The 23723-nt window shown below is 34.6% G+C and overlaps 1 protein-coding gene across 2 annotated transcripts in view; it reads right to left on the bottom strand.

The window, feature by feature from the left end:
• Positions 1–1094: 1094 nt before the first annotated feature.
• LOC111703662 (uncharacterized) overlaps positions 1095–23723 on the bottom strand; it is a 64327-nt gene continuing 41698 nt past the window's right edge. For both annotated transcript variants that reach the window (XM_023475681.1, XM_023475682.1), the window contains exons 11-21: positions 22360–22445; positions 21857–21999; positions 20028–20142; positions 19694–19754; positions 19386–19568; positions 13603–13764; positions 13054–13151; positions 12539–12623; positions 10627–10725; positions 10154–10343; positions 1095–3764 (exon numbers count right to left, since the gene is read on the bottom strand). In XM_023475681.1, the coding sequence (XP_023331449.1) occupies positions 1603–3764; positions 10154–10343; positions 10627–10725; positions 12539–12623; positions 13054–13151; positions 13603–13764; positions 19386–19568; positions 19694–19754; positions 20028–20142; positions 21857–21999; positions 22360–22445 (3384 nt within the window). In that variant the 3' untranslated portion in view covers positions 1095–1602. The remainder of the gene's footprint in view (positions 3765–10153; positions 10344–10626; positions 10726–12538; positions 12624–13053; positions 13152–13602; positions 13765–19385; positions 19569–19693; positions 19755–20027; positions 20143–21856; positions 22000–22359; positions 22446–23723) is intronic.

Here is a 23723-nt window from a genome sequence, read left to right as displayed (position 1 = left end):
CGGAACACCCTGTATTTATACGATACCCTGGTACAGTTGCGTTCAACTCACCACAAGATGGCACGAGAGAAGTAATTACTAACGAAAAAATACTTTAAAGCCTCAAGCCTGGGCTTTAAGCGAAAAAAATCTTCCCACAGTACATTGAGAAATACATAACTATATATTTCATTCATTACAATTATGTATTTATTGTTTTGATTATACTTTAAGGCACGATATATGCAATTATTCGTATTTACATTAATCCGCAGGTTGTTTCACAAAACTTTACAATGGAACTACGACTTCAAGCCGTCTCTCAGGTCACCCCAACGAGGTTATAGTGTATAGAGTGATGATGTACGCTAATCCTTTACTAATTTTACAGGCCATAAATTACGAGGTTATAGTGTATAGAGTGATGATGTACGCTAATCCTTTACTAATTGTATGACCATAAACTATACCGAGAGCGTACTGCACATTTGTTTATTATAAGGATCGAGATTCTGGCCTAACCTATAGTATGTCAATATTAGTAAACAGTTGTAAGTGTACAGTACAGCTAACTAAGCACACAGGTAGAGAACTATCATCCCCCCTGGGCCACCCTTTATAGGGTGTGTTAACTACACAGTTCATCTTCTGTATTGGATTATTTTCAGATATATATTTATCTCCCATTAAAAACCCACCAACAACAGCATACACAAAAAATCTTAATTTGATAGGTAAAATGGATTCTTATGTAAAGATTAGCTGGAATTTTATTCATCTTCAACATTTACGTGCAAAAACAGGGGGAGATGCATTCGGTTTCTTTAGTTGAAATATATAAAAAAAAATTTGCAACTCACGGAGTGTCGTTTTATACTATTTCGTTTGAAACGCATAAGCCGACAAAACTTTAGGTGACCCTACATGCAAAGATGACAATGCCCAATTTACAATGGCGCCCTTAAAACCTCAGCTTGATAAAACTAGTAATAATTTATCCATTGTTCTTACAAACAATAACTGCGCAAGTCCTTTTGAAGTTCCAATTTTTTTACAAAATTTATTTTGTACTTTTAAAATTGTCCAACTCTAATGATCTCTATTAAAACGAGAAATGATTCTTAATAATATATATTTATAACAAATAATTTTGAGTATTCATCATTTCTTTCACAGGAGTGTAAGCTGAGACACTTTCATAGCTGAATCAGGAGTATATCAAGTAAAAAATAAACTGTAAAATATATTTTTTTAAATGCATCAAAAACATATCATTTACTGTACTTTGCATCACATTCTTTAGAAATTGTAAATTGATAAATGCCGGAAATTTAATGCATGAAAAATTTGAAATACTTATTTTAGAAACAAAGCACTTATTCTACAATTAAAAAGCACTGCGGAGTGGAAAACATGATTATAAAGTAGAGCACTGGGATTGACTAGCTTTTTATCACTCAAAATAATTTAGACAAATAGATGGCTAAAAACAGCCCTCAACGGTCATGGGTTAGAAAATATCTGAATTTGCATTTTGTAAAAATATTTCGCGGATTTTGCACCAGCGCCATTCAAGGATAAAGTATTTGCTTTACATCACAATTTAAATTTTGATTATTTCAGTTACACATAGGATTCTTGATCTGAATCCGTGTGCTGATTATCAGTCGAGTAGAGATTCGACTGATTATCCGTTCCGTAAATATTAGAATAATTGGCGGAAATATTATGATAATTCATCCGTCTTGGTTCAATCATGGATTGTCTGTTAGATCTGTATTGATCAGGGTTGGAGTCTAGGCTAGATTGAGCCTGGAGTCCTTGGTTAAACAAGGTTCGGAGTTGGGATACACTCCAGTTTATTTCTCCGGCAATCACTGGATCGGCCGGACTCCGTACCGGCACGGATTGGACCGGCTCGAGCTTCCGGCGACCGGCCTGGCGCAGTTTTACACTTTGCGCCGAGACCGGTCGTTCAAAGATTGGATTTGAGTCGAGATAAAACTCCGACTGGTCCTGAGATCTTAGATATGTCTCCCTATAGTCCTGTACTGGACCCATATAATCAGGGGATATAGAGCGGTTAGACTCAGGACTATACTCAGAGTCAGTATGGTTAAAGCTATCGTCGTCCCCTCTCTCGTCCGGGTACAAAATAACAAAATCACTCTCGTCCGTTTGTGTTTCAACACTTTTCATCATTTTCGTCGTTGACACAATCTTTGTCGAGGTCACTTGACGCTTTTTCATATTGGACTCACTTCGTTCCGGAGTTTTAACTTCCTTGTGTGGAAGTGCCGGAGGGAATTCACTTTCATGTATAACAGGCACACTTACTTTAGTACTACCCCTAGCACTGAAATATGAACCGTAAACAAATTCAGAGCTCTCACGTTCCTCCGAAGAGGATTGTCTGTTGGATTGAACCGGAGTGGAAACAGGAGACGTAATGTTTAATCTTGTCTTGTTTCTGTTTTGTCGTAGCTCAAGACTATTCACGTAGGTTTGATCGTCTGAGCTTTCATGCTCTGTAGATCGTCGAGATCGCTGCTTAGGAGGAAGAGGAGGGCGATCAGTTTTTGGTGGGATGGGAGGTGGGGCTTCTTTAGTAACTTCATACTGGCGTAAACTGTCCTCGAAAACAGCTTTAGCCTTTGCACTTAGTTCAACCTGCTTCTCCACAACCTTCTCCGGTAGTTTGGAGGGAGAAGAGGAGATGTAGGAGTTAGGACGAGAGCTAGGTCTGCCCTGGAGCTTGAGCAAACGTTGTCTATAAATGGATTCCTCGTATCCAGGAGGTGTCTCACAACTGAAACTATCAAACTCTCGGTTAGTTTTCCTGGCGGCGTTGTTGTGGAATGCATCCTGGAGGTTGGTTGAGATATTGAGATTTCTCTCCTCGTGAAGGTAGATATCGTAGGTCGTATCCTCCTCGTTCTTGTTGAACGACTCATCAGGGTTGGCGAAGCTGTTCTCCTCCGACCTTCCGTAGGAGTTGGACCGGGAGACGTGAGGTGTGGAGTCCTCGTCAGAGAGCGTGGAACAGGAGTCTTCGGAGTCCTCAGAGTGGAGTCTGGTCGTACTCTTTGACCTGTACCAGTCGTTGTTCTGCTCCCAGTGTCGAACCTGGTTTACTGAGTTGGAACGAATGATGGATGGAGAGGTTTTCGATCCTTTGGGAGGGTTCGGAGCTCTACCCTTCCTGTGCATCACAGGACGCTTTCTCCGGTTATTGTTATTCACTTGAACAATCTCAAAATTCGATGATCTTTGAACACTCTCTTCGCTCGCGGTTCGTCGGAGAGGATAGTTGACACTCATGGTTCTAACCTCGTAATTATAAGCTGCAGATTCTGTTGGTTCACTCTTGATACTGAAACTATTAGAGTACTCGGAGTTCCTGTGAATCCTTCTGTGCATCCGATCTCGGTGCTTTTGATTTCTCTGATTGAGTTTCCTCCGTGCCGGAGAATGGTTTTCTTGCTCCTGGTACTCTCCTCCCTCTATGTATGAGTTCTGGTACCTGGATAAAAACTTCTTGTTCACGATGGCGTGAACCGTGTTCTCGTTCGAAGTGATCGTCTCAATGCAGAAATCGTCGGACGAAAATGAATTATTCTCGGCCTCCTCGAAAGCGTAAAGCTGGCTGTCGGAGGTTGTGAGGCCGGAGTCATGGCTGAGGTTGGTGAGGGACACGCCCTCGGTACCACTCTGTCTTGCCAGGTCGTCCTCAGGGTAGGGCGGGTCCAGCAGGCTGTCCAGACTGGAGTGATCAAACATCCCGCCTAAAGCAAATTATAATTATAATCATATAATACATATTATTATTTATAGACTTAATAATTATACCAATTGCTAATTCCATTTGAAACACAGGCAAGATTAATGAGATATCAACTAAAGTATAAATCTGTTAGTTTCATAATCCCCCCCTTACCCCGCCCCTCCTCCACACACATAGTTAAATCTAGACCAGGTTCATCAGCTCATATCTCTTATATACGGAGTCAAATAAAGGTTTACAAACCACAGCCTAAACCGAACCCTACTGCAGAATTTACCAATAAATTAGTGAGAGTATTAGAGAAGGGAAGGAGGGGGGAGAATGAATGGAAAGGAAAAGGTGTATTCTTAAAATGTTTTGTTTGTCATATTTGACAAATGATAAAGATTCTTGTTTTGGGCAGAATCTAGTTTTTCATTATTCATCCGTTCTCCTTCTCATCCTAACCTATCTCATCCGTTCTCCTTCTCATCCTAACCTATCTCATCCGTTCTCCTTCTCATCCTAACCTATCTCATCCGTTCTCCTTCTCATCCTAACCTATCTCATCCGTTCTCCTTCTCATCCTAACCTATCTCATCCGTTCTCCTTCTCATCCTAACCTATCTCATCCGTTCTCCTTCTCATCCTAACCTATCTCATCCAATGTTTGTTTTAACCTCAATCCTCATCCAGAATTATTTAAAAGGACTGTAGACGTAATTTCAAATGCCCTTCCACTTTTAAGATTGGACATTTTTAGGATTCATTTGAGTCATATAAAACATTTTAATGATGTATAATTACTGAGTTTGAGCGTTTTTAATTACGGATTTATGCAAGGAAAGAAATAAAGAAATTGTCATAATTTAACACTATTCCAGATTTAGATTTATAAGGTACCGTAGTGAATCGGACATGCCACAAGGGTCGCTTGAAATAACGTATTCATAGTACATAGTACATCGTACAATGTATATCTATCTTCTGATATGATTATATCCCACGAACTTAAGTAAAAGTGCAGTAGATCAGTATCAAATAAGTGCTTTATGCACTTCTTAATATAGAATATACATGCTTATCTATCCATCTATCTGACTATTCATATATAGATCTATTTATGCTCTGCACACTTATTTATTTATCAGAGCTGAGCTGGGAACTTTAGAACGGTGGATATCGGGATTAACGCTTGATCCACTCTTTTTCTTAATCTCCTCCAGATTAAGTATGGCTTGTTCTTCTCATGTTATTAATCTCCAGATTAATTAATCGATCCGGATTAAGGATATCCCATTCAAAGTTTTCAGAGCTGAAAACTTTAGAATGTGATATCCTTAATCCCGATCTGTTAATTAATCTGGAGATTAAATTCACGTGGAGAATAAGCAATATTTAATCTGGAGATTAAGAAAAAGAGTGGATTAAGTATTAATCCCGATATCCACCATTCAAAAGTTCCCAGCTCAGCTCTGGGAACTTTAGAATTTGATACCTTTAATCCCGACTGCTTAATCTGAATATTCAATGTGGACACTTTTAATTTCTTGCTTAATCCAATCTTTTTTGGATATGGTACAGAAAAATCAAAAACCGGTTTTCAAAATTAGTGAGTTTCTCCCGTTTTTGTATATTAATCTTAAATGGCGCGCAAAATTTCAAATTTCCCGGGTTCTGATACGCGACACTGATTGGTTGAATTTTATACACTTTTCAGGATACAAGTACAGGATTAGGTTAGTCTTGAGATTAAGAAAAACAGAGGATCAAGCATTGATCTCGATATCCACCGTTCTAAAGTTCCCAGCTCAGTTTATACATTTGAATATTTATCTATAATCATAGAAAACATGTTCTATCTATCTATCCCACTGTCTATACTAGAATATGTATGGATCTATCCCAGAATCTATCTGTCTATCTTAGAATCTATCTCGTCTATCCTAAAATCAATCTGTCTATCCTAGAATCAATCTGTCTATCCTAAAATCGATCTGTTTATCCATAAATCTATTTTTGCAACAAAGCTATATATTGGTATTGTTAAGATTATTATCAAATAAATAATAGAACTTGCAGTTTCATAACTTTAATGCACTTGTCTAGTTATAATCTTCATAATCTGAGCACCCCCTGCATTCTTCCCCCCCTCTAAAGTTAGCTAGTGAAGAAAATGAGAAGTTAGCTCAGTAAGCTAACAATGCCTTGCAAAATGTTTAAGATTTCATGGAATTTCAAACATTTTAAACTAGAAGTTAAAGTTTGAACTTTTTAAACAAGTTTTTTGAAATTGTTTGATATTATCTCATGATTGCATCTAAAATAATTATGGGTTTAAAAGCCAAAATTTTGGAAAAAAGAAGAAAAAGAAGAATTTTATCAGAGTAATTTTAATTCTTAAGTTGATAACTAAAAGAAATGATTGCTGGTTCATCTTTAAAAGATCTCAAACTAGGTGTTGATCTATAAAAGATCTGAAGCTAGGTGTTGATCTATAAAGATCTGAAGCTAGGTGTTGATCTATAAAAGATCTCAAGCTAGGTGTTGATCTATAAAAGATCTCAAGCTAGGTGTTGATCTATAAAAGATCTCAAGCTAGGTGTTGATCTATAAAAGATCTCAAGCTAGGTGTTGATCTATAAAAGATCTCAAGCTAGGTGTTGATCTATAAAAGATCTCAAGCTAGGTGTTGATCTATAAAAGATCTCAAGCTAGGTGTTGATCTANCCTCCTATTGTATACAGTGAGAACCAGAAACATATGGATTACGAAGACGACTTTAAGACTCTAATTATAACTAGTCTAAAGATGATGAGACACAAAAATTGTGCAGTGTAAACAGACCCATTTTCACTTAACAATTGCTTTAACAAGTTACTAGTAAAACTATTTGCCTTGTAAAAGAAATCACTTAAGTATTGCTATAATGTCGTCTTTATATTTCTGGTTCTCCCTGTATGCTAATTTCTTTCCTAGTCCATCCCTATTGAAATAATTAATGTTTATACGTTGTCTAGATGCAGTGTATTAGATCTAATCTCTCCCCTTCATAGTCATAATCGGGATCATGGTGTAATTATGGATATTTAAGAACATTTAACCTTATTAAAAATGATTGAAACACCCATAATAGCCGCTTATTTTCCCTCATTGTAAGAGATTTCTCCGAGCGTTCGATGACATCCTTTCGATTGGTTTTATAACTTCCTGCTTCTTAGGTGTTTTCTGATTGGTTAATTGTAAACTGTTCTCTGATTGGTTAATTGTAAACTGTTCTCTGATTGGTTAATTGTAAACTGATTTCTGATTGGTTAATTGTAAACTTTTCTCTGATTGGTTAATTGTAAACTGTTCTCTGATTGGTTAATTATAATTCTCTGATTGGTTAATTATAAACTGTTCTCTACTCTCTGATTGGTTAATTATAAACTGTTTTCTGATTGGTTAATTATAAACTGTTCTCTAATTGGTTAATTATAACTGTTCTCTGATTAGTTAATTATAAACTGTTCTCTGATTGGTTAACTATAAACTGTTCTCTGAATACGATGATTATACGACATGAAACATTAAAAGGTGAATAAATTAAATACAGCTTGAAGTTTTTTATTTGTTTAAATGCAGTCTTAAAATTTGTATTTGCGTTTTTTAAACAAAATAAAAATTGAAAAATGAAAGGACAGCTTTTCTTATTGCACCAAAAAAACCTCTCACTGTTCTATTTGTTTGTCAATACAAAAGGCTTACCCAGACGTCTGAAAATCGATGTTAAAAACCTCAAGAAAATAAACAAACAAAAAAGATTATTTAAAAAAAAAATTTTAATGGGCTGTCAAATGGACAAAAGGGTTTCGAACTCAGATCAAGAAATGGAAAAAAATGTGCCAAGAAGGGATTTTTACCCTTGAATTATAGTAGAAAATTGGTTCAGATTTTCGTCTAGTCATTGGACAATGTTACATACAATCACGAGAATGGTATACATAACTTAGATATTTTAGGACAGACAAATTTTAACGATTTTGTCAAAAAAAAATAACATTTTTACATTTTTAGATTTGGTCGATTTTGATCCGATTTTAAAGTTTAAAGATACACCAAACACCATTTTAACTCTTGTATGGAGTTTTATTTAGAGTATTTGAATTTTATCAAAATCTCTTCCAACCGATTAGATCCTAACCTTCAATATAATAAAAGTCCTGAAAACGATAAAAATCGAATTTTAATACATTATATCTAGAAAATTTCATACAAAAAGAGGAATCTTTAACTTGGAAGCAAAATGAACCGCCTTTTCGTAAAAATCGAAGAAACCTCTTTTTAACGTTTTTCAGTTGAATCAAAACTAGTCAAATTTAGGTTACATTAATATTCCATATATTATATATTATTATTATTATTATTATATAATACAACCCAATTGTATAATATAAATTATAAATCAATTTTCGAAAATTATTTCAGAGTTATTCAAAATCTTTTCGCACCCCTGAAACCCGAAAGTGTGAATTGGTAAAAATTGACTGGGTTTAAAATTTCAATTAGACCCTTACCAGGGGGTACCCTGCTCCTAACCAAACGGCCAAGTACATAAAAATATTCAAACACGTTTAACATGTAAAAAATCTATTAACCCTCCCCCCCCCCTCCCTGTCTTTAAACCCTGCAAACAATTAATTTTATTTTCGTGAGAGGTTTAAGTTTTGCAATTTTAATCTGAAAAGGGCACACACTTGAGGACATGGTGAGCAACAATGATTGACAACCTAGAGAGAACATGAAACAAGGTGGAGCATTGTGGGGGGGGGAGGGAATTTGTAGATTCTGATTTGTATGGAAGGTGGGGCGGGAACTATTCTGTAAATTTAGATTTATAAATTGATATACTTTAGGTTGTGTAATACATTTAAATATCGTGCTAGTCAGTCTAGTCTTGGTTATTCTTACACAACATAAAACGAATCTTATTCTTGAGTTTAGTTCATGTCTTAATAATGGGTTTACGTGTGCAGTGTAGACCAAGGTATTTGAATGGTTAAAATGTGTAGAAACATTAAAATGTATGTAATGTACGTGTAGAAAATGTTACGTGCAGAAAATTGTTTTTAAGGGTAGTTCTATATGAGTATATGTTGGAGTGGTTTGTATGTGGTCCAGAGTAATGTAATGTAAGTAAGTATGTGGCCAATGTATTCTATAGTACTGCATGTGGTATTTGTTTTAACGGGTTTGATAATTCTGCAAAAGTAAATGTTACAAATATTTGAAATTATGCGTACAGTCCCTTTAAGTTTTATATTAGTTAAGTGGTAAAATGAGTACAAAACATTGTACACGCCTGGTACATGGTACTGGGTGTCCCAACAAAAAACAAAAATTAGAAATAAAATGTTGGCTCAAATTAAGAAATTTAAAACATCCTCCCGCATGAGACATGAACAAATAAAGCATGAATTATGAAAAAAGTATTTTGCGGTGTTCAAGCATTTATTACTAGACACCCCTGGTTCAGCTGTTTCTACCCATATTAAGGCCCTATATAAACGCCCAATTAAAGGCATAATTACATCCTGTAAGGCTTGAGCTGGGGTCAAAATATTATGTATTGACTTGGCAAACTTGAGGTTCTGCAAACCTTTAAATATTTGCATGTGGGCAGTATTTGCAACCTCTCTCAGGGCTTTTTTGTAATTAATGAGACGACACGTATTGTACAAATTTATTTAGCCCATTTGTATAACATTATGCATCAAGTCATGCGGATTAAATTTGCAAATAATCCGCCAATAATTTCCTGGGCATTGCGCGGATAATTTCGCGGGAAATGCGCAAATAATTGGCGGTGAAAGGTTTAAAATTTATTTTGCGGGGGGGACAATGGGACAATGGTAAATAAATCTTGGAAATAGAAAGAAAACTAATGTAGCGTAGTATATAAAGAATATGAGAAGAAAGATAACGAATGTGAGATAAAAGATGAATACGTGGCAAGTGCAGAATATGGGAAAGTATATAAAGAATATGGGAAGAAAGATAACTAATGTGAGAGAAAAGATGAATACGTGGCAAGTGCAGAATATGGGAAAGTATATAAAGAATATGGAAAGTTAGCTAGTGAAGAAAATGAGAAGTTAGCTTAAGAAGAATATGGGAAATTACACCGACAAATAAAGAAGTTGGCTTATAAAAATAATATGGGATTGTAGACGGAAGAATAAAAAAACTAATGATGCTATTTTTGAAATATGTCAAGGCCGGATGTAAAGATGACATAAACCTATCAATACACACTGTAAACTGTACAGCAAAAGAAAAACGCCTTCCACCCCCCTCTCCAACCCTCACCCTTATCATAACCCCCCCCCGGGCCCCCATTGATATTTATCAGATGATTTCCTTCATTACCTTTCTGCTTTATGTTATGTTTAAGCTCTGGTTTATCATGATGCTGTACAGTAGGTTGTACATGAGATTGTCCTTGTACATGAGAAGGAGGCGGGGCAGTATCCATTGGTTCCTCCCCCAGCAGGGTGGGACAGCTGGAGAACAAACTACTGAAGTTCTCTATCAGCATTTGGACCAGACCTGACACCTCCTAGATAGATAGATAGAATAAGATTTTTGCTGCATAAAGGATGGATAAATATAAATAGATAGATAGATAGATAAATAGATAGACAGACAGACAGACAGACAGACAGACAGACAGATATATAGATAAATAGATAGATAGATAGATAAATAGATAGATAGATAGATAACTAGATAGATAGATAAATAGATAACTAGATAGATAGATAGCTAGATAGATAACTAGACAGATAGATAGATAGAAAAATAGATAACTAGATAGATAGATATATAGATAGAATACAAACCTTTGTATAAGATTGTTGCAGCATATAGGATGGATCAGTGCTCCAAAGCAAAGAGGGTCCAACACAAATAGATAAATTAGAACATGTCATCATATTCTCCTAAAACACAAATAGATAAATTAGAACATGTCATCATATTCTCCTAAAAACACAAAAAAATCATATTTTACCTAAATAATTTTTAGAAGAATTTATTTTTGTAATATTTTTAAGAAAGGAAAATGATAAAGTTGAACTATTGTAATATTCCAATGCTTTGAAGTAAATGTTTTACAATGGGATTTCATTTCTGCCAAATGTCATGGGTAAATTGAGAATTAATGTGAGAACCAAGATGTTGCGGAATTCAACTGTTTTTACTCTTTTAAACAATAAAAACAAAATTTTAATAAATTGGAAAAATATAAAAAATTTATTTCAGAATTAATGTCCTCTTAGTTAGGGCGACTATGCCTTTTATTTCTTTGCAATTTTGAATAAGAGTTCAAACAAAATGTTCTTAAAGGGAGTGACCGGCAATGTATAGTAGTTGAACTGAGAATATAGTATTGTGAGAAGTTTTTTAGGAATCATTTGAGACCTATTAGACGTTTTCACGGTCGATATTTGATATTTGTTAAGTTCAATATTTAAAATCCTCATAGATTATTCATTTTTGAGGGATTATTTTGAGAAAGGTTTAAAAACATTATTCAATAACGAGGACGAAATATGTAGTTAACATTTTACAGTAAACTAATTAGTTGTTTAGGAACAGGTTGACAAAATAAAAATAAACAAATATCATTGAAAATAAGTAATCTTATTCAGTTATTAGCTTTTGTAATGTCTCATTGTTCAAAAACATTTTCTGTAGATTTCCTGGAATGTTTATTGAAAAGACGAAATTTGAAGAATTTGAAGAAATCTGCGAACAAATTCATAAAGAATAAGAGATTTAATTTAATGATGAAAAGAAATAATTGATTCTATTACATTGATTTAATGAGAACATTTCAATTAAGAAATATCTAAATAGTTTACTGTAGAATTTTCTTAACAGTTTTTGTCGTCGTTATTTAATATATTTTTTTAATCGATTCACAAAACGTACTCACTTAAATGGAATGTTTGAGCGTCGACTTGCACTCAAACTCAGTAATTATACATCATTAAAAGTTTTATATGCTTAAAATGAATCCTAAAACATTTCTCCAAAATACTACATTCTCAGTTCAACCACCATACATTGCCGGTCACTCCCTTATATATAATTTCAACATGATGAAACATGAAGAAATGGTTAAGTTGTCGTAAAAATGTCAGGCCTAAGGCCTCTCTTAAGATTTTAACTAGGATAGCGAAAATTGTTCCCGTTTCCCGTAATACGGGCATTGTGTTCAAAAAATATTTGATAACAAAGAATGTTTTTTAAAATTTCATTTAATCATCAAATATAACTTGTATCTTTCAAGAGACAAGACGATAAAAAATATTTGGACCCATATTTTTTTCAAAATAAAATTCATTTTGAGGCATAGAACATTTTGAGGCTCCCTGTACTTCATGAGAGGACTCTTGTTAACGTAAAATTAAGGGTAGTTAAGGTTTTAAACTATAACGCCCGTTGGGGGGATACACATAATTCATTTGACCCTGCAGGAATATATAACCTGGGAATACATAAAAACGAAAATTAGTTGTTAGAATTTTAGAAGCACGGATATATTCTGTCTATCTTCTTTTTCTGCTGTTTTATGACTCATGTTGTTAGACAAAGCTTTTAAGGGTACCGTTGTAAATCGGGCATTGCCTTCCTTGCATGGAGGGTAACTTGAAAGTAGGCTTACAGTCCCTTTAAAGATATGGCCTAGCAGCTATTTTTTCGGTTTTCCTTCTTTTACAAAAACGTTTTATTTGCTGTTTCCCCCACCTGGCTGTTTTCTGCTGTTCTATGAAGGATAAAAAGAATATTGTGAAGTAGGAACCTGTTGACCGCTGGCAGATCAGCTAAATACCTGGATTAAAAAAAACATTAGAGCCAAATAATCAAATCAAATCAAATCAAATCGGAGTAATAATTAAACATAACTTGAATTTACTAACTTAAGATTGAGATATTATAATTATAGTATTACAGCTTGTGATTAACGTTTGCATATTCTTATTTTTTATTTGACCGTTGATATTTTTTTTGTAAATTAAACAATTTTCATCGATTCTTTCAATGGAACTAATATCTTTGCAACCAAATGTTGTAGACCTTGAATATTTCAAACTTTGAATTCTACAATTACAAAGCGTCAAATTTTGAAATTCTAAGGTTCAAAACCTTCCGGTAACAAAGATAGATTAGAACATTATAGGTCAACCATATAGTTTCTTGGGATGAAAGTAGATCTTTTCTCATGTACTATTGTACTACCTTCTTGTGTACTCTTGTACTACCTTTTAATACTATCTAGACTATTTGAGGAAAATGCAGTACTCCAAGCTGTGTACTGCTCACATTGTAAAACACAGTCTGGCAAAGAACGAAGGAAATCCTGTAAATAACCAAACTTATCGTTCAAACATTCTCAGCATGAAAGTTAACTAATCTTTAAATCATTAAATCATTTAACAAGTATTTGGTAATCAAATAAAACTTTTAAAAAAAAACACAACGAACTATTTTTCCCCTCAAGTTGGGAGGGTGGATGGGGAAATCTTCAAATTATTGTTTCATCCTACCCCACCCTCCATGGCACCCAAGAGCACAAAAATCTAATTTAATTGATTGTTTAAACATGGTTACAGATACAAGGACACCTTCTGGCGAAATAATGAAAACAAGAAAATATTTAAAATTTTCCAACTTCTTGGGAATATTTCTCATATTGGTTTACCAAGGTTAAACCAAGCAAGAAACCAAGCATTCAAGACATTCAATTAAATTCACAATAATCTATAATCAATTAATTAATCAAATGGAAGACGACTGACAAGTTTGGTTTCCTTGAGCAATGCCGCGGTCACGAATACAGATATTTCCTCCCAGTCCACGTGGTCACCACAGTCTAATTTATCTCTCAGGTCTCGCATAGTTCTGACATTAGGACCTCTTCTGAAGATTCCAACTGTACAGGGTCCTGTCTTCTCCAGCTGTCGTAGCATACACTAAATAGGAACAGGGTTATACATTTAATTTATTTGTGCGTTTTTCGATATTCGAAGAAAAAAAAGGATTTTTTAGGAGCCCTCCCCACATATACGCTCTATATATTAGGGAAGGCCTCTACATAAAAAAAAGTTCAAAAACGGTAAACTTTAAAATCAGTTCTTCAAAAAGTGTCTAAACCCCAAACCTCTGAAGTAGCTGTTAAGAAGTTTATGCTAATATAATTACATAGAGGGATACCCACAACTTCAGAAACGATCAAACGGATTTATGCTGACTGTTTCCTATCATTTAGGACTAGAAATATTGATGGGTTAAGATGTATGGTTGGTTTACCCATAAAGATACAATGAGAACCAGAAAACTCTGAAATAAGAAGACGACTTTTAGATTCAAAGTTTGTCTTGAAATGGTCCAGTCAACATCAGACACATCAATTGTGCAGCGTAAGCTTTTTGCTTCATAACAAAATCAAATGCAGAAAATTACTGCTTTTAATGTCGTCTTTCTATTCCAGCGTTCTCTGGTTATCACTGTATATGTCGAGGAAGTTTAAATGTTATGTAGATAGTAGAATGGGGGAGGGGAGGGTACAGTTGTATATGAATTCAAATGCATTATGCTCCACTTACAAAGATGACAAGGGGAATGCAAAAGAATGAATAGTTCAAAGTCCAAAAACTAAATCTTCTCATTTGATATCTACTCCAGAAACATTGTTTGGTGATGGAAAATTTTTAAAGGAAAATAGAAAAAACTAGATTATATGCAAGAACCTAATTTAAAACACATTATCGAGAAATGTTAGCAAAAAAGTTGGACTGAATAAATTCATTGAAAATGCGGAAAATCTCAAAACCAATTATCTCCCCCCCCCCATCCTCTTCATTTGAGAGAGCAACAATGATTGACAACCTAGAGAGAACATGAAACAAGGTGGAGCATTGTGGGGGGGGGAGGGAATTTGTAGATTCTGATTTGTATGGAAGGTGGGGCGGGAACTATTCTGTAAATTTAGATTTATAAATTGATATAAGTGTCCGGGACGGTGAAAGATTTAAGATCGGATGGAGACATTGAGTTGAAGTATATAGAGCTCATCAAACTTTATGTTACAGTGTACCCGGCCGATCCTGCAGTGTAGCAGGACACGCCTTTTAAGGCGTGTTTTACTGCCGGGTTGGTCTAGAGCAAATATCAAGGGATGTATAACAAAGGTAGGGGGGGTTGGTGTACAGCAAATACCAAGGAATGTATAACAAAGGTAGGGGTGTTGGTGCAGAGCAAATACCAAGAGATGTATAAAAAAGGTAGGGGAGTTGGTCAAGAGCATATACCAAGGGAAGTATAATACAGGTAGGGGTGTTAGTGTACAGCAAATACCAAGGAATGTATAACAAAGGTAGGGGTGTTGGTGAACAGCAAATACTAAGGGTGTATAACAAAGGTAGGGTAGGGGGCTAGTGTAACACATTTGACTGTGGCGTATTTGTGTTGACAGGAACTAGTTTAATCAAAGCAAAAACACTAAAGCTTGAAACAACTGCTTGATTAGTACAACTATGTCACAATTACAAACCCTATCCCCCCTACCTTCATTATATATTCCTTGGATGGTAAACAAGAAACAAACAAACGGATAATTTGCATAGACACAATAAAGTATTCTTAAAAGAGGCTTTTTTTGGTAGAAATAAGATTCTGTAGGGCGAAATCTCACACCCAGCTTTGTTTTCCAATTTTTTTAGTTTGACCCTTATAAAACCTATCGTGGTCCCACTTCGAGTGTATGCTTTTAAGAGTAAAAAACTTAATTGTGATTTTCATTAGCTCTTCAGAAAAGGATGGATCATGATTAAGTTCAGTTCAGTACCGGCATTTCAGCAGGAAGGTCCTATCTCTTTCTCTCTCTTTGGTATGATACCTGTCCCCAAGGTGGCCCCTACAGCTGTTGCTATGGGGCGAGATAAACACAACCTTTAGTTAACATACTTGACAATGAGTTTTACTCATCGAGTTCTGGGATTATATAGGGAGTGTTTACAAGCTGGTGTAGAGGTGGAGCTAAAACTGTGGTTCAGAGAAGGTATTGAGTACTTCAATTTCTCAAAATTGCAAGCTCCATGGTCTCAGTCCTTAAGAACCCGAAGAAGGAGGAAAAGAATAAAGAGGAGAACATGTGAAAACACAAACCACAATGTCACCGCCCCGTTGGAGGAGAGGTTCATGAGAGCCCCCCAGTCCGAGGAGAGGTCCGTGAGAGCCCCCCAGTCCGAGGTTAAAATGTATATGTAATCGTACAAATCTTAATCAATAATGTATGCATTTAACTTTTTACTGAATAAAAATATTTAGATCTTAAAAAATGATTAAGAAAAAGTTAATTATAATAAGGGATTTAATTTAATTTGCCCTTGTACATGGAAGGATAAGCTTAATTCTGTATTTATTAGTATAACAGATTTACGTGTTCCTTTCTTGATCTCTATACAAACAAATATACAGCGAGAAGCGGAAAGCCGCGGAATAGGAAGACGACATTAAAAAATAAATCAAGTGTATTTGCTGTTACAACGCAAATAGTTTTTCTGGTAACTTTTTGAATCACCTATTTAGCGAAATGGGTCTGTTTACACCAGGGAATAAGAATAAAGGGAAGGGAAATGGCGCTGGTCTGGCACGAGAAAGCCAGTCGCACTGCTTTGCAGACGAGTTCGTTTTTACACACACACTTGTTTGGTACAGACACACAACATGACTGCAGTCGAGAAAATTGCAGAACAATGTAGTCAATTATAATTAAGCTTGAATAACGAGTAGTTTATTGTAAACTTTAATCAAATTATATTCTTTGCATGAAAATTTGGCTTATAGTGTTGACTTAAATATATAAATAATATATTACATGTACATTTTACTTTTTTTAAGTAAACAATTAACAATAAACAAATGTACTCTCCCAGACTGTACAAATACCGAGATTCTTTTCTACTGTACCTACAGTACACGTCTTCGGTTCGTTATTACTTACACACACTCTTTTGGTACAGACACACATACATGACGTTTCCGCCCCCTGGTTTAAACTGCTTAATTCCTGTGTCTCATGTTCATTGCACTTTGAATTCAGTCGTTTTCCTATTCCAGAGTTTTCTGATTCTCACTGTACTCCTAGACTCTACAAGCTAGGGGGGTAGTGTATGTATACAGTTTTCTTGATCTCTATACACACAAATATACTCCTAGACTCTATAAGCTAATTGGGGAGTGTATGTATACAGTTTTCTTGATCTCTATACACACAAATATACTCCTAGACTCTTCAAGCTAGGAGGGAGTGTATGTATACAGTTTTATTGATCTCTATACACACAAATATACTCCTAGGCTCTACAAGCTAGGGGGAGTGTATGTATACAGTTTTATTGATCTCTATATACACACAAATATACTACTAGACTCTACAAGCTAGGGGGGAGTGTTTGTATACAGTTTTATTGATCTCTATACACACAAACATACTCCTAGACTCTACAAGCTAAGGGGGGAGTGCATGGGGCGTATATTTATGTCCTAAACAGTTTAGAATACAAGTAAGGAAGTGGCAGAACAAGGGAGAGTTTTCAACCTTTAATGTGTGGGAGTTGTCCACAGATAAAACTAACAAATCTTTGCAACAAACAGTTTAAAAATCATTCGGAAAAAATCTTCCAGAAAATTATTTAAATCTTCTCACTTGGACTTAAACCTAGCTGCTACGTTACTAAATAGAAAAAAAGGTGTTTTATGAGTCAAATAGATGAAGAATCATGTAGATAGATGAAATCCATATAGATCTATGGATAGAAAAGGGGAAGGTCCAAATAGATAGATGAATAGATGAATGAAGGTTTATGTAGTAATAGATGGATAGATAGATAGATAGATAGATAGATAGATGAAGGTCCATATAGATAGATAAGAGAATGCAAAAACAGTTTATTAGTATGTTAAATATGTGAACTATGTGTGCAAGTTTTTAATAAGCTTATCAACCCATTCTTATCTTATCCCGCTATGCAGTACAAGGAATAAATTCTAATATCGTAGTTTAAGATTGTAAACAAGAAAACTTGAAATAAAGGGACCCTTCCCTCAAATATTAGAGGAGCAAGGGGAGGGTGCAAAGTTGAATACAATTTTTTTAAAACTTTTTTTCAGTGACAATTTTTGCTTTTAACTGTTGCTTTTCAAGTCACTTTTTCATCGTACAATGCAATGAACAAATATTTTCGCGACGTTTTTCTTCATTGGAGCATTTTCAAAAATAATATTTTTTCTGGGCAAATTGTTCCGTCTAAAACCCTTCCCTGGGGTCTTGTGAGTTAATTTGATCAAAACAGATTACAAAAATTTATTTGCGAGTTAAGTCACATGTTTCAACACTCTCTGCCGATATGGTATTTCATTATCGTCATAAATGTGGGGTCACTAAAACTACGTGTATAATGGTTTATTTTGTTGATCCAGAATAGAATGCGTTTTTTAAACCCCTTTAAACCGCGTTGTTAAAACCCCTAGCTGATATTCTAGGGGTAAAATATAAAACCATTTTATTTCATTGAAACCACCAATTGTGGTATTGTGTCAAGCTCGGGTACCCGGAAAAACAGACAGACCGTAATAAAAACAGACAAACAGGCATTCTTTCTTAACAGACTACTTTTGTTTATTAAAATGTCCACACACTAGATATATTATTTACACCAAGTTGAAGTAAATTTTAGACTAAAATTATTCGTACTTTTAAGCATAGCTTCTCTTTCTGAACAGCTATTGTAAAGCACTAAATTTAATAATAATAATAATAATAATCTAGAATTTTACACACGTAAAATCAAAGAAGAGGAGCTACATGGCAATAAATATATTTGGCGTAAATTTCACCGAATATAAATTTGGGGTTGAGCGTAATATTATTGAAGAAGCTATCATCTTAAGATAAGCGCAAGTGCCTAAATGACGGTTAATCTTCAATGTAAAAAAATACCCCAGTTACGCCTCTGACAGTGAAGTTTAAAGGCACTGTAAGCGTAATGTTGAGTGTCCCTCAATAAAAGATGGCATGTCTGATTTACACCGGTATCTAGGTATCTATAGGTACCCAATTCATACTTTACTTCGATTAAAAATGTGCAACATGCAAACGTTTTTCTTATTAAAAAGTGATCATTTCTGTGAGTTTCTCCATTGCTTCTTAAAAGCAAGAATTGCGCAAGTCACAAATGAAAATAAACAGTTTAAAGAAACAAAAACATTGATATCTAATTCATACTTGATCAGACAAAGGTTTGAAGGGTTATTCAGTAATCAGTATAGTTTCAGTAGAATAATATTTCCATTTACTGATAGCGCCGATTGAAGGATTCATAACTCTAATTGGAGAATGAGATAGATAAAAAGATGTTACCGGCATACAATTTCTATTGGTTCAGAATAGACAACAAACACATGACTGAACCCTGATTGGATCAGGCGCTAATGGACTCGGCATACAGGAGTGTATTAAGTCAGACATTGTCATTTTTGCAGAGAGGGTCATTTCAAATTACGCTTACAGTAATTATAAAATTGAACTTACGAGAACTGGAGGCGGAAGAATGACGACCTCTCCTTCTACCCGGCAGATATCCTCCAATCTCCGACCAAACAGTTTCCCGACCTTCTTCTCCTCCGCCGGGGCTCCGCCGTCAACAGAGTCGTTACCCTTCGCCCCTTGGCTCACACGGCGAAATACATTCTGGAGCCGAATACTACTTTTCACCTTCAGAACAAAATTATGAAAACAATTTCAAACAAATATTTCTTTTTTTAAACTAATTATCAATTTCTTTATTAAATTTTTAATTCCAACATTAGTTTTTTAATATGTTCAATTTTTAGGTTTACCTTTTTTAATTTTTTCTTTTGAGATCCAACCTCGTTGAAATTAGAGACCTGGCCAACTCTTCTAAAAACAAAAAAAATATTGGGTTAAAAATAAATTTTTAGACATTTTTTTTAAATTATAAAATTGCCTTGATTTAAGATAAATCTAAGTAAAAATGAAAATGGTGTTTGCCACAATAAATAAAGGAATAGGTATTTAGTAAATATTTTTTTTACAAAAATTGACCATTAAATAAAACAAGTAAATGTACATGTTTGGAGAAAATTGCTTAAAAACAGGGGTGTATTTTTCCAAATTATATATATCACTTAAAAAAATATAAAAGGCACTAACCTGAGTATAAAGGAACATCTACATCCCTGTCTATATTCATCATAGGTTTTCTGATTTTTGTTGTTAAACGATTGTCTCATCCAGTTCAGCTTTATCACAAGAGGAATTTCATGACCTGAAAATTAATATAAAAATTTAAATAATAATATTTATATTTTAAAACCTGTTGGGTAGCTTTTTTATTGTCTTTTTAAGATATAGGATACAGCATTAGATTTCGTACATCTAGGGTTGTTAATCGTTTTTGAAAACGATCGTTAAACGATTGTTTTTTGTTTCGTTTTCCGATCGTTTTCAAAAACTATCGTTTCGTTTTCGGAAAACGATCGTTTTGAAAACAACCTTTTTAAAAAAACGAACTTTTTCAAAAAACGATTGTTTTTAACAACGATCGTTTCGTTTTCGTTATTTAGTCGTCGTTTTCATAACGAAACGATCGTTTTTCAAAAAAATGAAAACGTTAACATCCCTACGTACATCTATATTTTGTTTTATGATGTGTTTAAAAAGTTTGCAACTGTAATTATAATTATTCTAAAAATTCATAATTGTACAAATAAAATCAACAAAACGGTTATCCTGGGTAAAGAAAAAGAGTCATGCTTTGAGTCTAAAAGTCGATTTCCTATTCCAGAGATTTCTGGTTATGACTGTATATATGTATATGTATCCTGTTCTATATATCCGGGATAACAGTGTGATCTGTTGACACTTGAATGTTCTTTAAAGGGACTGTACGCCTGATTTCAAGTGTCTTTAAAGGGACTGTACGCCTGATTTCAAGTGTCTTTAAAGGGACAGTACGCCTGATTTCAAGTGACCTTTCTTGTAAAGATGATAATGCCCGAATCACAATGGTAACCTTGAAACCTTAATCTGATCAAAATTGTCGAAGAAATTGTCGTTTTTCTAGATTTAAAAGGGTTAAATGTGTTCCTGCAGAAGAACTGTGCAAGTCACTTTTATAGGGAACCCAAAATTGAAAACAATCAGTTAACAAAATTATAAACATGTATATCTAATTCATGCTTCATCAGACAAAGCTTTCAAGGGTACCATTGAAAATCAAACATTGGTATCTTTACATGGAGGGTTACAAGAAATTACGCGTACAGTCGCTTTAAGTGTATAAAGATAACAGAACGATTCATCATTCTTAGGTTTCATAAACCTTCTTCCGTCTCCCAACCTTCCTGCTTCATACTTCCTTACTTACTGTTTATCATAATCAACTTCTATTCCTAACTATTCCTAACTATTCCTAACTAATCCTATCTATTCCCAGCTAATCCTAGCTATTCCCAACTATTCCCAACTATTTCCAACTATTTCCAACAATTCCCAACTAATCCTATCTATTCCGAACTATTCCTAACTAATCCTAGCTATTACCGGCTATTCTCAACTATTCCCAACTAATCCTATCTATTCCTAACTATCCCCAACGATTCCTAACTATTCCTAACTATTCCCGACTATTCCCAACTATTCCTATCTATTCCTATATATTCCTAACTATTCCTAACTAATCCTCCGCCGTTTACCCGCGCTTGGTCGTAAATTACGATATTAGCCAGTTTTCGCTATAAAAGTGAACCCACTCAATTTAGAATCTCTTTACCAAGCTAAGAACATTCCCGTGGTTCCCCCGGGTTCCCCCATCAAAATCATTTGATGCAAATCGGTCAAGAGGTTCACGAGTTATGATCGAACATACACACAAATAGACAAATAATGATTACAACTTTATATGTAGACGTATTTTCTTAACTCTACTCCGCATACCAACTATTATATCAAGTACATGGTATGAAATTTTATTTTCTCACCTATTAACGGATAGGGAGATTCATCCAACTTAGTTTTAACCCAAAGTTGGTATTCTGCCGGATCTCTGGACCGTGGAGCACTACCGTTTAGGTCGCCGCTTTCCATTCGGTTCTCTCCCGACTGCTCTGTTTGACCCGTATCCCTGAAAGATCAATTTTCGTCTTGGAAAAATGTGATTTAGAACAAAGAAATTAGTTTTGGTAAACTGCAAGGTCAAACAACAAAGGGAGCATGAATAGAAAAATAAAGTTACTTGAATTGAAGTCAAACATGTGCTTTATTCATTGTACAATGTACACTGTACACTGTACAGTGTACGCAAAGTAAAAGGCCCATTTCCTTTAATAAAAAGTTAATTTTCTAACTAATGTTAAACTCTCTTTAAATAACATCAAATACCCATAATAATTCTTAAATGTTGTCTTTCTATTCTACAGTTAAATGTGTGCCACTGTACATGTTTTTTGTTTGTTTTTGTTGGTGGGGGGGGGGGATGACGTACCTTGAATCCGCGAGGGGTAGACTAGATAATGCCTTCTCTATACAGTCTCTTGATGTATCTGTGATTGCCACGTAGATTGATTTTAACTAAAATAAAATAAATAAAACATTTTTAGAAAAAAATGTATGACAATATTATTTTTCTACCTTTATTACAGATTTAAGACATTTTGAGTCAGTTTAAAATAGTTTAAACTAATTATTCTAAATTTCATCTTTTTCTTGACACACAAATTGTACATCAATCTTAATTAGAGTTAATGCTTGCAATTGGCTTAGGAGAATTTTTATTATCTTTTAAGCTTCCGTTACTCATGGCTTATGCAATATGCATTATGCATACATAAGCAACGCCTCAGGCAGTAACTAGATATTACATTTATGTGTATTTGAAAAAATAGATAGATATACATTTCACGAAGCAAGATATCTTCAGTTTAAAGATTTTTAAGCAGGAAAATTTATGCAACAGTAGGAAATATCATTTTAGGAAGGGAAAGAGGGGGAGATAAGGGGAAGTGTGTTCCGAATGGGAGGGGGTAGATTACTAAAACGGTAGTTGGGTGAGTGGGCGTATAGAGAAACTGAGAAGGCCTATATTAGAAAGAAAAATGGACAGATTTTAAGGTTCAGAGGGAGGGGAAGGGGACAACGTCATGTACTGTAAGAATTAAGATCAGTATATTTTAGGTATGTAGAAAATGCCTAAACTCCTACAATGTCTTTACCAGCATAAATGCGCTGTCACAAACTCTGTCCTCTCAATCTATCCAGATATATACGATCCGTAAATAACACGAGTTTGTTCAAGTTGAACTGTCTATATTTAGATATATAACGGTACATGTTGACCGCAACTAGGGTCAAAGAAATAAAGAACGTATATTCACGGTTTACAAAAATATAAATGAGATAATTTATTGATTTACTACAGGTAAAATATCCCCCCCCCCCTCGTACCTAAAACCGAAGTGTTTTATCTATCTCATCATTAAACCAATTAATATGCTAATCGGGTAACAATATCTAGAGAAACTTTCGTCTTAACTCTAAAAAAATATATGGTAATTAACCCCCCACCCCCACCCCTAGCCTACCTAACTCAAATAAGATCATTCTTTAAATTCAAGCATTTTGCTAATTATTTTTGTGAATTCGGAGTATTAATTCTCAACAAAATGTCGACCTTCAAATAAGAAATTTATTGCAACAAATTCGCGCAATCGGAGAAATCCAATCAGTTGTTCTCATTATATCCCCCAATATATAGGAATATATTGCAGAATATAAAAAAACACAGAGTCAGAATAAAGGAACATATTGCAGAATATCAAATGCACAGGGTGTGCACAGAATAAAGGAATA

Source organism: Eurytemora carolleeae, unplaced genomic scaffold (assembly GCF_000591075.1).
Source record: "Eurytemora carolleeae unplaced genomic scaffold, Eaff_2.0 scaffold567, whole genome shotgun sequence".
Lineage (NCBI taxonomy): Eukaryota > Metazoa > Arthropoda > Copepoda > Calanoida > Temoridae > Eurytemora > Eurytemora carolleeae.
This window is presented reverse-complemented; position numbering and strand designations above follow the sequence as displayed.